The sequence below is a fragment of the Aricia agestis genome, chromosome 19 (genome assembly GCF_905147365.1).
Source record: "Aricia agestis chromosome 19, ilAriAges1.1, whole genome shotgun sequence".
NCBI classification, from domain to species: Eukaryota; Metazoa; Arthropoda; class Insecta; order Lepidoptera; family Lycaenidae; genus Aricia; species Aricia agestis.
In genome coordinates this window covers 9,105,324-9,124,358 of record NC_056424.1, presented here as the reverse complement: position 1 = coordinate 9,124,358, position 19,035 = coordinate 9,105,324, and the positions used below count along the sequence as shown (strand labels likewise).

The following is a 19,035-nucleotide window of genomic DNA, read 5'->3' as shown; positions in this document are numbered from 1 at the left end:
AAATGACTATTATTAGTATCATTAATAACTAAATATACTCGTGGCTTTGTATTAGTACCATCTGATCTTCATCATATTTAAAAATATTTAAATCTAGTACAACTTGCAGTATGACAGTATAGTTACTGCAGCATTAACTATTTTTCTGTATTTTTCTGTATTAGTATTGCAACATATTTATAATTTAATTTATATACCAAACTCACCAGTTTTAATGCTGTTTGTATTAGTAAATATCTATGACCTTTATTTGGAAATAATGTGTGTATATAAAACAACACTATGATGATTTTTTTTTATCGACTAGACTCCTAAACTAATAATGTAAGTATACTGAAAGTTAGAGACTTTCTATTGCGGGGATATTACAGCATTAAACTCGAATACTAACTTGAGCGTAATACTGCTGGTGCGTTTCGGCACCTCGGGCGGGTGCCGGCGCGCATTGGCCGCCTGTATCGCCGCCAACTGCTGCTGCTGCCGTGCCGTCGGCGACGACAGCGGTTTGCCGCCTGAAGACAGGAGGTTTCCGTACACGGGACCTGGAAATTAAAAAACAAGACGTATTAATTATTATTTATTACACCTGGATCGGATAGATCAATTAAATGTTGGTACATGGATGTAGTAATAATATTACAGGTAGAGCGGCCGATATTTCAGATTGTTCCCTGCTGCCAAATATACGGCGTGCGCATACTTGATACTAAAAATTGCACAGTTTAGTCGCAGTACAGCACAACTATCTTTGAAATCTGCGCCTGCTCATTCTAATTATGTATCTAAATGTAAGAAAGCTAAGTATGGGCAGCTATAATGCTACTAATGTAAATGTCACTTTAAGCCCGCAATAAAGAAATACACTGACACATTAGTCGAGTAACAATTTTTTTATTATCTGTGGACAAACTGTACGGTAATCGTTGACGTCTGTAGCTGGCTTAAGCCTTATTTTTTTCGAATTCTATAACAATGATACTGACCTGAGTTGTTCAACAACTGGTGGTTGTGTAGCGAGTCGTTGTGCGACGACGATGTAGATATGTTGGTGACCGAACCGCTCACCGAACAACTGCAAACCTGCACAAGAAACATTTGTTACACTATACCTATACAGTAGGTACTACAACGCCTCCGTGGTCTAGTGGTATAGAGCGCGGCTCTTTACCACTAGACCACGGAGGTCGTGGGTTTGATTCCCGCGTTGGAAACATGTTATTTCCAAGTTTGGTTAGGACAATGCAGGCTGATCACCTAATTGTCTGACAAGTAAGATGATCCATGCGTCGGATGGGCATGTAAAAAGTCGGTTCTGCGCCTGATCTCTCCCCTATTCGTGTCGGTCTTCCGTCCCACTGGGTTATGAGAGTAAAGGAATAGAGAGTGCTCTTGTGTACTGCGCAAACACTTGGACACTATAAAATTACTCCTGCGTAGCTGGCCTGGTTTCAATGAAACCGGCCACCGTCACTGAAAACCGGTGTGGGAGCTATTATTATTATTATTAGTAGGTACTAAAACAAGGTAATAAACAGCTAGCATAACATTATTATATTGGGAAATGTATGTTTTGATCTTATACTAAGGTATTTTATTGAACAAAAAGTATCAGGAAGAAGCAGCCATTGCAATACTATACTTAAGGAGTTATATGTATGACCTTCTGTTTTTATAATATATATATTTTTTATATAATATAATATTAAAATGTTCAACAATTCAAAAAGTGCAAGGAACTAGCAGCACTAGAACAGCCGGCAATCACATCAGGCCATCTGTCAGCTGGTCGTCAGATCCGTTTTTAGGGTTCCGTACCCAAAGGGTGAAAACGGGACCCTATTCATGAGACTTCGATGTCTGTCTGTCCGTCTGTCTGTCTCCAGGCTGTAACTCAAGAACCGCTAAGGCTATACTACTGAAATTTTCACAGATTGTATACTTATATCTGTTGCCGTCGCCGCTATAACAACAAATACTAAAAATAAAGTTAATATTTAAGGGGGGGCTCCCATACAAAAAACACAATGTTTTTTGTCTACTTTCACTCGTGCTCACTTCGTGCGCGAGTCCGACTCGCACTTGGCTGATTTTATGTTGAACATAATATTTATAATATGACGTCACAGACTACAAATTCCATAACATTATCGTACTATGAACGGAGAAGATAATTTTAATTCGATCAATAGATAAAGCTTGCTGAAATTTGAAAACAACATTAATACACAATAATAATAAAAAGGAGCTTTTTGAACCAAACCAGACACCAACTGGGACTAGAGAATTTCACTCATTGCAACTGTTACCAACAAAATAAAAAAAAAAACACACTTTGAATTTCGGATCAAATCAATCGAATAACAAAAGAGATCGAAAATTTAAATAAAGAACACTGACGTCGTACGTTCTAGAAGTGACATGCCAAACGCGGATCCATCGCACTCGGTACAGCACGAAAACATTTCCATTCTTGATCAACTTTTTCAGCAGCCGCCTAGTTCTGTACCGGTCCATGTTTAATATGTTAGCACTCGCGCGTCACACACAACACTGATAACTACAATCTACATTATCTGATCAACATCATGCGAATTCCACCTCTACACCCCACATACATAAAACCTATTTTCGCGTAAACTATTTCACAAAACAAACAATCGCAAGCGATAATTGAAGCCACAAATATTTGAAATTTTTCCCCCGATCACACGTGCATCCGTTCCTAGAGAGGATACGCGATTGAAAAGCATACAACCGCATATTAAATGCACATTATCGACAATTAATTAATAATACGTTACGCCTCGCAACCCGCACCTAACTTCAACAGATATTAACCAAAGGAAAATATCACTTAGCACCGTTTTATTACGGATACTTTGCATAACACTGCGAAATTACTATGTGAAGTCGCGCTGTTAAAATACTACACAAGTATTGTGGTTATTTAAATTGACATTTCACTTCCAGGACCGATTTCATGTCATCGAATCCCATAAGAAATGTATAATAAATAATAATACGTATGTCATAATATTATGTTAATAAAAAGCATACTATGTAAATAATAACAAAAAATGTTATACTTTAAAACACACATTTGTAGGCTCTGAGGTCATTAACTAAACATACTGTATACGATTTCTTTGTATAGAGCAGCCTTTCCCAAAGTGGGCGATAACGCCCTCTTGTGGGCGCTGAAGGTCTAAAGGGGTGTGGGACCCAGAAAAAAATGGGGGCGCTAAAACATAATTTGTTCTCAAAGTGGGCAGTAAACAAAATAAGTTTGGGAACCTCTGGTATAGAGTATACAAGATGTTAGTGTAAACACCGTTATCCTTGAAACCATCAAATGAGCCCGTCAAAACGAACAACTTTTTCTATGAGAACAATGCTAGGAACTCAAAAAAATCCGTCTTCATACCCATACAAAATGCCGATCCGGGCATCCGTATGGGTATGGAGACGGCATTTTTTTTGAGTTCCCAGCATTGTTCTCATAGAAAAAGTTGTTCTACATAATATAGCTCAGTCAACAAAGTAGTTGTAGAATGCGTGAGCGGGAACCTAAGCAATTTCTGCAGGTACTTATTCAGGGTTGGTAAATACAAGACATACTAAAAGTGCTGACGTCTAGGAGGTGAGCCGGAGGGAGGGGAGGGTGACAAAGGTCTCAATTTTTGGTTTTTCGTCAATAACTAAAAAACTATGAGTTGTAGCAAAAAATATTCTATGACGACATTAGAGCTTATTAAATTAAATTCTCTATAAATTAGATTCTATACAGTTTTTCCAAATTCTCATCCGTTTTCGAACTACACGCTCAGGAAAAGTAAAAATTAAAAAAAGCTTTAAAATAAATATGTAGGTATTCCTTTCTAATTCTGTTTGCAGCGACAAAATATTGTTCTTAGTCAATCCTCAGATGCTGATAAGTCGTCTGTTGTACTTGGCGTCAATATATTACCTACATTTTTCACCCTCATTCTCGATGTTTCATGATGTTTTTTATACAAATAACTAAGCTGGCAAACGAGAGTATGGTCTACCTGATGCAAAATGGTTACCATAATGCCTATGCGACGTCTGCAGCACCAGGGGTGCTACAGGTGCGTTGCCACTTTAAGGGGTGTGATGAGGGGATGAGGGGATGAGGGATGTAGGGTTCGGTGAGTGAGGCCCTCTCACTCACTGAACGAAGCACAGAAGCGATAATCCTATTATTCAAACAAAAATAAAAAGGAATATTTAAAAATAAAACTTTTCTTAATTTTCACTTTTCCTGAGCGTGTAGTTCGAAACCGGATGAGAATTTGGAAAAACTGTATAGAATCTTAATTAATAAAGAATTTAATAAGCTTTAATGTCGTCATAGAATATTTTTTGCTACAACGCATAGTTTTTTAGTTATTCAAATTCAAATTTCAAATTCAAATGTCTTTATTGCCAGAATGTTGTTGATATAAAGGTCTTATTCACTACTTATAGTTCTAACATTCTGCCATAACAATGGCGTGCAATTAAATTAAATATATAAGTAAAATTAATTAATACCCACATCATTATCTTACAAAGAATTTTATATATAATTTGTCAATTGAAGAAATATATTATAAGCTTCATATAAAATAAAATACATTTCAAATTGAATAACTATACAATAATAATAATTACATTACCTAGAAAATATTTATGTCATAAGAGATTTTAATTAATTAATTTTATTACATCATACATTGAATTATTGGTCTATAATTGTCAAATTTAATTAATTTTAATAGATAATATATATGTTATACATTGCATTATTTTTCTTTAAATGTCATATATTCGTTTAATGTGTAAAAACAATTGTTTAATAGCCATTTAGTAATTTGTCTTTTAAAGTTACTTGCATTTAATGATTTAAAATTATCTGGTAATTTATTAAAAATATTAATGGCGTTAATGTACACATTTTTCCTATATACATCCATGTGGCACTGTGGCATGTACAGTTTATATTTGTATCTTGCTGTAGCACTTCTATTGTTGACATCAGCATTTTTTGGAAAGTAGTGCGAATGTTGCTTAACAAAAACACAAATATCTCTTATATACAAGCATACCAAAGGGAGGATCTGTAATTTCTGAAAAATTGGTTTGCAACTATCTAATGGGGAAGCTCCACAGATTGCCCTTACACACTTCTTCTGAACTTTAAATGCCCTATCAATTTCAACAGAGTTTCCCCATAGTAGTAGCCCATATGAGAGTACAGACGAAACATATCCGTGGTATGCACAACGTGCTGCTTCGGTCGAGACTTTTAGACGTAATATTTTAATTGCGTATATAAACTTGTCAATTTTATCGCATACATGGTTTACATGATCCTTCCAGTCACAGTGTCTATCTACAATTATTCCTAAAAATTTTGCGGAATTAACTTCTTCTATAGCAGTGCCGTCAATGTTAATATTCAAGTCAATAGGTCGTGTTCTATAATCTCTAAATTGTATTAATTTTGTTTTATTTATATTAATTTTTAAATTATTATTATTAAGCCATGTCATGATTTTTTTAATTGTATTATAAATGTCATTTTGAAAATAATTTATATTTTTACGCTTAATTATAGCCGTGGTGTCGTCTGCAAATAAAATTGTATATTGATCTGTTACGTTAGGAAGGTCATTAATGTAAATTAAAAAAAGTAACGGACCTAGTATGCTACCTTGCGGGACCCCGAAATTATTAGGTAAAAAGTCCGACCTGGTAGTAGATTCTTTCCCTTTTTGAATGTTCGATATTTGTACACATTGCTTTCGTCCCGATAGATAACTTTTAATCCAGTCCAAGGCTTTGCCACGTATTCCATATTTTTCTAGCTTATATAGTAGCAGCTTATGATCTACGAAGTCAAAAGCTTTAGACATATCTAGAAATATCGCTGCTACTGGGTTTTTATCATTTATAGCTTCTGTTATGTATTTTATAAGATTAAAACAAGCTAAAGTTGTATTACTATTTTTACGAAAACCGAATTGTTGTGGAGTAAGTATATTATTTGTAGTGACAAATTCGTAAAGCCTTTTTATCATAATTTTTTCGAATACTTTAGATATAACTGGAATCAAGGTGACCGGTCTATAATTATTTATGTCAGTTTTATCTCCTTTTTTAAATAGAGGTTTGACTATAGACGTTTTTAATATTTCGGGGAATTCACCTTCTTCAAAAGATAGATTTATGATATAGCTTAAGGGACCACATATATGTTTTGCACAAGCTTTAATCATTTTTGTATTTAAGTTATCAATTCCTACTGAATTACTGTTGTTAAGACTATTTATTGTTTGAAGTACCTCATGTTGATCGGTCGGCCTAAGAAAAATTGTATTTATTAATTGTGTACTTAAAGTTTTAGCAATGTCATTTATTTTAAATTTAAATTCTTTGTTCGTCAATTCTGTATAGTATTTATTAAATGCTTTGGCAATGTCATTAGTAGCCGTAAGAACTTTGTCATTATAAGAAATTGTATTTATGTCATGATTAGATTTTATGTCATTAATGTTATTGTTTATAATGTCCCAAATTGCTTTACATTTATTTTTATTCTTATTTATATATTTTTTATTTTGTAACTGTCTTGATTTATAAATACATTTTTTAAGAGTTTTATAATAAGTTAAATATTTTTTATAATTGTTAGATTTGTCTTCACTTGTTGATTTATATTTAAGATACAATTTCCTTTTTACGATGCATGATTTTCTTAATCCCTTAGTAAGCCATAATTTATTCGTCTGTCTATTGTTTTGCTTGCATATTATTACTGGGAAACATAATTCAAAGAATAACTTTAATGTGTCATGGAATTCCTTAAAAGCTTGATTTAAGCTGCTCATTTTATAAACATCCGAGAATTTGTATGATGATAAACAGTTACAAAATTTTGTTATATTGTCATTGCTAAAATCTCTAACAGACTTCGTCCAGGAGACTAGTTCATGTTTCTTCTTTACCCTTACTGTAAGTAACTGGCCTGTTTCGTGGTCTGATAGAGCAAGATGGTGAATTTCTGCGGTACAAAATTTTATATTACTGGCAAACTGATCGAGGCATGCCATTTTTCTCGTCGGTGTTGTAATATGTAATTTTATATTGTAATTTTTTAGCATGTTGATAAGGTCTCGACAATGTTTATTAGGATTTAATGTATCAAGGTTCCAGTCTCCGCATAAAATAATTTTTTTGAACCTTACAGCTATTTTTGATAACAGCAATTCCAATTTTTCTATAAAAACAATAGGGTTACTAGACGGTGTTCGGTATATGCATAAAATTAAGATTTTTGGCGACAAAATTTCTATACCCGAAACTTCAAAATTAAAATTACTAGACAATTCTTTAATGTTATTTAGATTTTTACACTCAATGTTATTTTTTGTTAATATGCATGTTCCACCCCTTTTTTTGGATCGCGAATATGAAGAAGTCATTTTATAACCCGGTATTTTAAGTAATGACTCCATTCCTTTTTTTATAAAGGTTTCGGATAAGCAAATCACATCTATATCTATATTTTTGTGCGTGAACTCCGACAATGCAAATACGATTTCTTCAGATTTACTAATGGCACCAGCAATGTTTTGGTGGAATATGGTCAAACTACGACTTATGTCTTTTTTATTCAAGAAAAAACGTTTTATCTTTATTTGGTACAGATACTTTAGTTTTTGAAAAGTAGTAGGGAATTGTACCTTTTTTGTGATTTACGCCTATGCTCTGTGATGAATTTTGATCGGAATTACGTTGAAATTGTTTCGGTTGAAAATCATTTTGAGCGATTATTTCATTATTATTTATATAGGGCTCTATTTTATTACACATAATATTCTTTTTGGTGTTTAAAAGTAATAATTCTAATAATTCTAATTCGATGCTTAAGATGAAACTAATTCTTTTTATCAACATTTTTCTATTTATATACTTGTGATTATTAATATTTTTTAAAAATAGACAATTCCTATAATTTTTTGCAATTAATTCTATTTGGGTATTGAGTAATTTCACGTTTAAAGAATAGTTATATTGTGTTTTTAATATGAATACTTGTTGCCTTCGAAATACGTACAAAATGTTGCTTAGGTTTGTCAAAAAACAAAAAGGATTTTTATCATTACTACCTAATGCTAAAACAACAATGTCATCCTTGTTCAATGTTGCTACTAAATTATTACAAATCTGAAGTATGTTGTTACAATTTGCAAAAGAAAGAACTATTCCAAGTATTTCGTACATAATATTATTGTTTCTTTTTTTTTGGTCGTATTGCATTTGTGTGGCTAGACCTTTTACTTGTTGGTCCCCAACTATAAGTATTTTTTTCTTCTGAGTACACGATCCGCCATCTAGCGGAGCTACTGCGATTTCCGCGTTATCTGTTTTATTATCATCTAGTATTGGATTTTTTATTGTTGCTAAACCTGCTAATGGTGATATTCTTGTTTTTTGAAGTTCATCAAACAGTGGACGGGGGCGACATCTAGGTGTTTCATCCAAAATTCTACAGTGGTTGTATGCTGACGAATGTAACGGTAGCTTCATTCCAATATTTGTGATTCTAGTACTTATTGGTGTCAAGCATTTTTGAAAACATTTTTTTGGTGTGCTTTTTACAGTAGAAGTTGTTATGTTTCTTAAGAAGTCTATTTGTTTATTTTTTTCCTCTATAGTATGTTTTAGGCTGGAGCATTCTAAATTCAGATTCATTATTTCTTCATGGGCGGTCTGATTTTCAGTTTGAAGGGTATTAATTTTTTCTTTGAGCATAATAATTTCTGAATAATGGTTACAAGCTGTTACATCAGGAACGCTACTAATCGATTGTTCCAAAAATGAAGTAAAGGTGTTGTCCTGATATTCTATTTCTGACAAATCTGTGTCTGATTTTCGTCGTCTAGGAGGTCTTCTAAGAGTTACATATTCATCGTCCATTTTCTATAAAACTAGTTATTCCTGGTGATCTTTCTCAATCGGTAATTAAAAAAATATATATATGGTTAATTTTTTTTTTTTGTCATAGGCCTCGTATCCGTCGGTGTGATTATCTATGGTAACTTGTCAATGTATTTCATGTGTCAGCTGTCGCCTGTCAATTGTCAGTTGTCATCAGTTGCAAGATATTTTACGGTACTTAAGATAACTTTTTTGGATTTGTAAGAATATTTATCCAGAAGGTAGCAGTTTATCCGTTAATCTAGTTTTTAAAATTTTCAAAATGTTGACAACGGATGTAATTATGTTATAATTGTTGGTATTTTACATAATATGAAGCGTATCTGCTCCTTGTAATTAACTTTCTTGTTTTGATGCTGGAGGATGTGAATGCAGTAGGTTTGTATTGCTATTTTCCGAGAAATTCTGTAGTTTTTATAGCAAAACTGGTATCAAAACACTAGTACCAAGTAAGTTTTGGATAATTACTCACTGTTTTGTCCTCGTCACAGGTAATTACTTGCCAACACTTATACACAATTTTGGGGTTATATGGTTTGTTTTAGTCCACTTTTTATGCAAGTTATTTAAGTATTTTAATTTATAATGAAAATTAACATAGAGTCGATGTTATTGCGGTTTTTGACACCTGTCAAATCCGAATATTGACGAAATATTGACGAAAAACCAAAACAAAATTAAATATTGACGAAAAACCAAAAATTTAGACCTTTGTCGCCCTCCCCTCCCACCGGCTCACCTTCTAGACGTCAGGAGTTTTAGTATATTTTGTCCCTAACCACCCTGAATAAGTTCCAGCAGAAATCGCTTAGGTTCCCACTCACGCACTCTATACCCTCTTTAGAGTCATTCGTTAATGGAAAAATCTGGCGCTTGCCTATACAAATCACAAAAAAATGCTCCTTCAGCGCTGCTACTTTCACAGTAAACTCTATAATATAAGGGACACCGAATCCGTGAAAATAAGTTCCTGAGCGGACGTAGAACTGTTTCTTACGCACTAAATCCGACTTCGGATACCCCACTTTTCTCCGTCATCCCCGAACCTCGAGATCGGATCGGATTCGGATCGGACGTAGTGCGAAAGCGCTCTTAGGGCCGGGACACAAAAACACGATACGACGTCGTTTCACGATGCGACATCGTGTCGTGGAAATCTACGACGCGCGTCGTAAAAAACTACGACACGACGTCGTATGACGTCGCGTCTTAGAAACTCGCGCAGAAATTCAATGACGACGTCACATCGTGACTATGGGGATAGAAGCACTTACCCCACTGTCAGTGTCCCTTATTACTATGGGTATAGAAGCACTTACCCCACTATCAGTGTCTCCTCTATGATGCGGCGGTATCTCCGACGCTATCATGTGGATCTGGTGCGCCGACTGCTGCACCCTGGCCACCATGGCTTCCACCTCGTTTTGTTCACACGATATGTGGTTACTGAAAAATAGTTATTAAAGGCTTAAAACAATGTCCACATTACTTTAATTGCATATAATGATTACGCAAGTATTTTTTACTGCACCTACAATACCTAATAATTTTAGCTAATTAATTTAGAAATTTGGAAGGTAAAACCACTTTCAAGTACTAAGTTCTAATTATCAACAGAAAATATTATTCTTCTTATGTTTTTCTCAATAGGTTTCGGTTAGTTTAAGAGGGTAAAAAATAACCCTAAAAATCAAACATCGTCCTTCTCTATTCATACTCACGCCCGTCTTTCATATGCCAGGTGAAAAAGGACGACGCGGATTCATCGCCAAATTAGTTTTTTCTCAATAACTCGATAAATATATGTACATTTTTAAAATCCGCTAGGTCGGTTTCTCAATGATAGAATTTTATACAATGTGTTAAAATATTAACTTAGTTCAATGCACGGTTATGGCAATAAATGAAAAATTCGTGAAAATTAGATGCATCTTTGTGATTTTTTTCTATCGAGAAAATTTTAAGATATCGTTTTTTTGCTCAAATAGAATTCTTAGAAATATAATATAGTATCTAATTTTAGAAAATGAAACAATTCGGGGCTTATTTTCAAATATAAAAATGAATTATAAATCTAAAATTTTGGGTTAGTCGCCCCTTAAGTAGCTTTTGCGAGATTTGACAATTGACATACTTACAAAGTAAATAGTAAACTGAAAAGACTATAGCTAATAATATTATGACAGAATATATGGTTCCTACAGTTCCCTTTGCATACACGAGGTCAAGAAATATTAAATGCAAACATTGTAGTTGTTACGACGACATACTGATTTATAGTCAGTAGTATCAAAGGGCTGGTGAAAGTCATGTACTTGCTATGTTATAAGCGTCCTCAGTACAGACGGAATTAATAATGATGCAAACTTTTACATGCACGGTTAAGTGCATACTAGAAATGTAAACTTTGAGTTGGAAAAATGAGAATATTATATGAGCACTCATTTTACAGTCGCAATAACTGGTGTACCACAGGGTACGTTTTTAGGACCCCCTTCTTTTTACCTTTACATGGATACTACGATAATATTACTCAATGCTGATTGTTAATTTACTTTAATTCATTCAATCAAGGTTAATGATAACTATATTCAGAAAAATATTTTGCGCAACTAAGATTTGTCTTCCAACGAACAGATCCAATATTTTATATTAAGAAGACGTAGGTATGGACTAAAATTTGGCCTACTTGCGCCAATCCGAGTTATTACTGTTATTCAAACTGCCGACGAGTGTGCACAATACAAAATAATTATTGATCTCTTGACTCACTTCAGATCGATGTCGTGTCTCTCCCGAAGCGACATGGAGCGCATGGGCCGCGTTAGCGCGAGTACCTTCTCGTTCGCCGGACTCTTCTGTATGTGTGCGTTTGCGTAGATGTCGTTACCTGGAAACATAAAGCCACATTAAATTAGGAATTGGAAATAATAATAATTGGTAATGAGGTAACAGTCCCAGGCCCTATCCGCCTTGGGTAAAATGCCCAAAGTGAACTTTTTACTTTGAAAAATAAATATTTATTCGAAGAGTGAACCTTCACTCTTCGAATGGCTACCTAGTCAAAACAGAAAATATTAAGTCTTCGAAACTTGGATTATTTGGTAGGCTGAAATCCCAATCATCGACAGCCACATCTTATTTGAATAATACCCAACCGTTAACAATTATTTTTTAACAAAAATTATAATTAGATTCAAGCTCCATTCAACATTTCCAATTAGAAATGTTAGTTGAAACTTCGCTTTTAGCGTTTTCATTTCGTTGTTAATTATGTTTGTTTTGTAAATTCATACCCAGCTGTTTAAACACGTTTTCCAGCTGACCTTTGTCTTTATTTATTTTCCTTAAAAACTCTTTTCAAAGCCTCTTTGTGAAGGATATCCATTGTTATATTCCGAGAAAAAGATATGATAAGATAGCGGAGTTCTTTAGTAGCTGGTAAGATGTTTACTAAATAAATACGTCCAGTGTCCAATGTCCATAAGAAACTAGAATGTAGGTCACACTAGGCAAATACTGCATTGCGCAGTTAAAGCTCTAAGATTACCAAGATGTAATCTAATGAGGTCCACTACCTACGTAGTCGCCAAAATAGTAACCATAATATTCTGCTATTTTTATCCAACATAAACACGTCTTCGATAATTGTCTCTATAGTCATATTATAAGACTACAAAAATGTAATCTGATAAAAAAAAAACAAACGTTAAATGCGTTCTATTGGTTGGTACTTGGTTGGTACTCCAAAAATCAGACCTTTGACGTGTATGACAAGCCCGATCCGAATCTGACAATTTGGATTAAAACAGCTGAATCTGAATACAAGGTAATTTCATATTAATATAATATTTTCTTACTTTTAATTCAGACTCACCATTGACCAGCAAATGCTCTCCGTCCTGCAATCTTCTACCAGTAGAATCTGCGGCTTTCGCCATAGCTGTGATGGCACTGAATTTCTTAAGCAGCTGTCTTCGTCTGAACGCCCTCTGTATGGTGACCGCTGCTCGTCTCGCTCTTAGACCTCCGTACCGCCTTTCCAGTATCTCCACTTGCTTGTCAAGAAGATCTTGGGACATTTCGTAGCGACTGAAAATTTTGAGCGAATTCTTAGCAAGGGTTTGGAATAAAATTTGCAAGTATACCGGACGTATTATCTTCAATTTCAATTAAAACTACTTCGAATACAGTAGATGAATTTTATTTACTCTTATCAGTTGTATCACATAAGAGGTCAAACACGCTTGATAATACGTCGAGTATATGTCGTGCAAGCAGGTTTCAAGGAAGTGCTAAATGTGATATCTCTAAAGGTAAATCAGCGATGACTTAAAATTTTGAAATCCTAGTGATCGTTGATGATATGATCGGAAAGGTCAAACTACTAGACTCTAGAGGCTGATGATTGTAGTTTCGATCCTACATTTTTAGTCTAATCGGTCGAGGTTATTGTCAAAACAAACTTGGCAAGAACAAGTTCTCAATATTTGGGTCATGCGCAAGTTAGAGATAAGGATGTTGTTTTTGCACTGTTAGGTTAAATTCCAATTTCAAATCTCAGTTTTATTGTTTAAGATTTAGGTATATTGCTTACATGCTTTTATTAGTTCAATCGTATTATATCTTACCAAACTGAAAGCGAGATATTAGGAAGTCAGATGACTTTAAAATTGTAGTGATCATAAATAGATCATAAACTGAAGGTATAATATAGTAAAAATCTAAAGCATACACGACTTTAGATCACTACAATTAAAATTGCTGCAATAACAATAGTAGATTGAAAGTTTATGAGAAGTCATTTCTGACTCCTCCAAATCTTTCAATCTACGGAGGTACATATTTTCTATAGCAGTCTTTAATTACTTTTTTTTTGGTCAATAGAAGCTTATAGATAGAGACAGTTTAGGAGTTAAGTGTTAAGGTAGAATGGTATCAACAAGACAAGGCATTCCTGAGGTACTCGCGACATACCCTCGAGTCAACTTGCCCCGTTTTTGGGGCAAAGTTGGATCTTTTTGTGTAATTCCAGTTGTGCCAATGAGTCCAACGTCTGTGCCACGCCTAAGAAACGAATCAGAATATCTAAATAAATTTGACAATACAGAATCAAGTTTCATTTAAGACATCCCATGTGAATCCACAGATCCAGTAAGAATGTCATGGATACAGTAGAATTGTTATAGGACTAAGACTGTAATTCCACACACATGTAGACTTTGGGCATTGACTTAATCAAGCAGCGTCAACAATATGATGAATAGCATCATGTAAATCAATGGCAAATCACCAATCAATGGTTCTTTCTGATTTACACGAGCCTTCTAATGCACCCCTCGCTAAACTACCTATTGCTTATAACACCAACCTGTTGTTGTGGACTGCGTGGCCGAAGCCCTCCGGCGGTGCTGCGATGTACAGAGGCGGTGCGGGCTCCGGAGCCGCGCACATCCCGGCGCCGGTCGACGCGTTGGAGGCGGACGAGCATGACGAGTTCGAATGGTTTAGGGCTGGAAATGTAAAAATATTTATACGTGGGAGAGCCATGATTCGGCACGAATGGGCCGGCTCGACCGGAGAAATACCACGTTCTCACAGAAAACCAGCGTGAAACAGCGCTAGCGATGTGTTTCGCCGAGTGAGTGAGTTTACCGGAGGCCCAATCCCCTACCCTATTCTCTTCCCTATTCCCTTCCCATCCCTACCCTCCCCTATTACCCTATTCTCTTTTAAAAGGCCGGCAACGCACCTGCAGCTCTTCTGATGCTGCGAGTGTCCATGGGCGACGGAAGTTGCTTTCCATCAGGTGACCCGTTTGCTCGTTTGCCCCCTTATTTCATTAAAAAAAAAATACTAAGCGTCAGTAAGGAAAAATATTTGTACACAGCGGACCGCAGCGGTTACCGCAGTCCATACCTGTCAAAGGACTTATCTAACGCATCAGCGAGGACAGAAAACTCGTATGAATCAACAGTTATCATGAGTTTAGAGGAAATAATATCTAGATTCTAGATGAATATTTTTAGATAGGATTAAGGCTAAGTAATTCTTTACTTGCTTTTTTGATGAATTTCTTGAATGTTATCGACATAAGATTTAGAACCACCTTCATTGATTGGACTTATAATTCAACCTTTGATAACAATTTGCTCTTAAGTCTTCAGTCTAGTCCCTATTAACAACTTTAGTAGTATTATGGTGATCATCATTACGACCATCATCGTCTCACCTGGCATCGGGCGATGCACGGCGGTGACGTAGCGGTTCCCCTCCATGTAGCCCCGGTCGGGCTCCGCGTGGACAGCATGATGGCCGCTGTGGATGCTGTGCTGGTGGGAGTAGAACCCGTCGGGCGGGTGGAGTGTCACGCCGCCGCTGTTCTCCTCCTCGTCCACCTTCTGGGAGAAGCTGTTGACAAGAGACACATTGAATTAGAGAGGGCTGAATATTGTATGGGACATGGTGAAACGAGGGTTGTTGAAATTCTATTTGCCATCAGGTGCCGCGATGTAACTTCAGAGTCTATCGTGTCAAACTGATGTGATATGTCACGATAATAAATTATAAGGTTTAATATCGCGACATATGACAGCAGTTCGACACGATAGAACCTGAAGTTATTCTATAGGTAATATTATGTCTTTTTTAATGTAGATAATAGACATATTATTATCATAATTTCAACAACCCTCATTGTACTCACATATTGTTTGTATATTGTTAAGTATAATGGTAAATATATTCACATCACACAGTGTGATTCTCATCACTAAGAGGATAAATTGTGGTGGAGGGGAGGTGGTTACTTCGACCCTTTAACTAAGTCTTTAAAAGCTAATTAAAGTAAGTGTTGAGATAGCAACATAAATATTTCTTTATAGTCTGTAGATCAACTTGTTTTATTATCTGTGGTTTCTGCAATACCACTTCCTTCCTGTAAAAAATGGCTATCGGTGCATAATGTATAAGTTTTGTAAAATGTTTAAAATATAATAAAAGTGAGTTAATTGAAGAAATACTGCAGTTTAATTAAAAAGAAATCTCTTATAAAAACATATATCGCAATAGTAAAAATCATTAGTCATCTTAAATAATAGGCTATCATTGTTTGTACTTAACAAAATTAACGTAAGAAGCTGAACCTTCGCTGTGTTTCGATGTAGCAGAAGACTCGTTTACAATAATTAAAGCAAGATCCCCAAAGTGGACTTTGAATCTAATCTCTGATGAGCTTTCCTTTTCCTGTACATTTATTTACAAACAAGTTGTTAATCGCCAACGTTTCCGACTCGAGGCATTAGCTAGCCGTATGTAGATTAGGTCAATTGCCGTTAGCACCCTACATGCTTCTTACATAACTTCCTCTCTTTTATGCACGCAATTATTACGATTCGTTGTATAATAATATAGTCTATAAAGATTTGGTTTTATTGAGGAAAGTAAAAATTTTTGGAGAACCCTTTTAGTTTTATCATTACAATTTACAGACGAAGCAATAATAACAGCGATTCCAAGAGGAAAATTAACATTTTACAAAAACAAAGATGGCGTCATCACAGACAACAGAGATAATCTCCGTTTACCTCACACGTACTTATACACAAATTAACCGTTCAAGTTCAAGAGCTCTTGCGTTGAACACGCAAACAATATTGTACATTTTGTTTTTGTTGATGCCGCTAATATTAAAGTTGGTAATTGATATCATGGCAGGTTTCTACAGTCGCCTCTTCACAAAGGTCCACGCTGGCCCACTACAAGCCATCGCATTGTGAAGACGGGGTACTAGGTGTATGATGGCGGACGATGGTCATGTCAATATCCTGTATCGTGTGCCTAGTGTCTACAACACAACGGCTATGGCCTTTAGTGGGCAAGCGTGGACCATTGTGAAGAAGCACCTTTAGAAACCTGCCATGATACCATTTTCAATATTAATAAGCGGCACCTTAAAGTTTATTGACAGGAGTTTATCTATTCAACAGTGTTGTGGATTGGTTAATTTCAAGACATTTGACCAATTAAAAGGCGCTTTTGATTGGCTTACGTTAAGACGTACAACAATCAAAAACGCCTGTGGCCAGATAATATTATATAATACTGGTAATATAATTTAGCAAATAATGGAAAAAGCACATGCAGAACAGTAGGTAAGTACAAAATATGCATTTCCAGTACATACAAGTGCCCAAAGGACATGCCAAAATAAAGGTGATAAACATAATATATAAACATAATATAATAAAAATTAAAAATAAAGAAAATAACATAATTTCTCTTGGAATATAACGCTTAGACTCTCTGCAATAATTTTACTCAATCAATTTACTTCGCTAACGTTTCAATTCACTTTGCGAACATTGTTCACGATCATTGCTCATAAAACTAGTTTATTATCACAGTAATGACATTGAAATAATGAATACCTTCGAGTGTTATTTAAACCAGTTTCAAACACATAATATCTTCCTGAATAGTATTTAGTAACGTTTATATTGTATAGCTAGGTACAAATTTTGCACACTAGCAATAAAAATGAAAATTTTAGTTCAAAAGATTTGATTCAAACGAAATCATGTTGTATACTAAATTGGTTTTTCTCCAAGAAATTATATTAATTTTGGAGGGGAAAAAAAACGATCCACCTAGGCTTATGGCTATCCTTGAGAAAATAAGCATCGTTCATTAGCTTTTTATCGGTTTTTAGGTTCTCACATAATATTTATCTAGAGAGAGTATAACTATTTAGAGACTCTACATTTTATATTGGTTGAGGTTCAATTAAATTATTACTAGAGATCGCCCAATGGTCGAAATTCGACCTTAGTTTCAACGACATTCTAACTACTACCTATATTTTGTAAAAAAATATTGACTTGATCTCAAGCTTGCTGTGTAAGCATTGTCTAATAGTATCTCAGATTCGATAAAAAAAAACTATAATCCATTTTCAATTTGTCACCTTGTTGTTAACAGACTTCAACCATAAATAAAAGAGTATAATTCGTATGTATAGGCTTGTCACTCAAAAATCTGTCATTTTTCCTAGTGTGTGTGTTGTAGTGTGTGTAATGTTTTATTTGTTAAAAAATTGTATGATAAAAGCATAATTTCAAAATAATATTAGCTCGATGCACTCCTTCACCATATAAACTATAACTGTACAAAATTTCATTAACCTACATTTCCCCATTTTTCGTCAAAAGGGATACAAAGTTTTTGGCTCACGTATTAATATATAGATTCTTTAAAACCGACATTCTCCTTTATTACTCAAAATTACCCATTCAAAAAACGTACATTCATATTGGGCACCAAACTGTAAATCACATGCTTTTAATTTTACGAATTCATTTATTCATATCGCACGTGCCTTGAAAGAAGTCGGCCGCATCTTGAAATAGAAAAATCGACTTTAAAACTATCGCATTTCAGTTGAATTCACTCGAGCAAACCTAGTCATTCTTCAACAAAATTTGCCAAGTGATTTACAACTTTACACAATGTTCATACGATTGAATATTGTTTGCAGTCGTAAATTTTCACAGTGGATGATTCGCGGAGCGTTCCTTGACAGTGACCACGGCGCGGTCAAGTGTGACTTCAGTAATTATTGTGCTCGCTTCATAACTTCTTATGCCCTAAGGGGGATTGAAGAACATTTCCTGCTGTTCTTCTTTTGGACAATCTAATCGTAGGAACTGTCATTTATTATGTAGACTCTGTCTACCCCTGCCCTTCCTTTTATCAGAAAAGACCAGTGTTTTTGAACCTTTTTTTATGATGAGACCCACTCTTGCGACCCACAGGTTGAAAAACACTGGGATAGACTATCAAATAGGGTGCCGACTGATTTCCAGCCAGCGCGTCAGGACTCAGGCGTCATTTTATGTGCCTGACGCGGCAGTCAGACGGTTAATGCAACAGCTCTGTCAGTCTGTTGCCTAATATGATACCTCCTCGACTCCTCAGGCTTAGGCCGCCGATTTTGATGGATATGAAGACACTTTGAGTTTCAACAACACA

At 35.1% G+C, this 19,035-nt stretch overlaps 1 protein-coding gene across 7 annotated transcripts in view; it reads right to left on the bottom strand.

Moving 5' to 3' along the window:
• LOC121736812 (IQ motif and SEC7 domain-containing protein 1) overlaps positions 1-19,035 on the bottom strand; it is a 232,103-nt gene that overhangs the window by 13,314 nt on the left and 199,754 nt on the right. For 6 of the 7 annotated variants that reach the window (XM_042128215.1, XM_042128216.1, XM_042128221.1 and 3 more), the window contains 8 exons: positions 15,239-15,417; positions 14,378-14,519; positions 13,984-14,073; positions 12,884-13,098; positions 11,779-11,896; positions 10,326-10,452; positions 984-1,080; positions 392-542 (listed from right to left, as the gene is read on the bottom strand). In XM_042128215.1, the coding sequence (XP_041984149.1) occupies positions 392-542; positions 984-1,080; positions 10,326-10,452; positions 11,779-11,896; positions 12,884-13,098; positions 13,984-14,073; positions 14,378-14,519; positions 15,239-15,417 (1,119 nt within the window). The remainder of the gene's footprint in view (positions 1-391; positions 543-983; positions 1,081-10,325; positions 10,453-11,778; positions 11,897-12,883; positions 13,099-13,983; positions 14,074-14,377; positions 14,520-15,238; positions 15,418-19,035) is intronic. The other variant, XM_042128222.1, reaches the window with a different exon arrangement.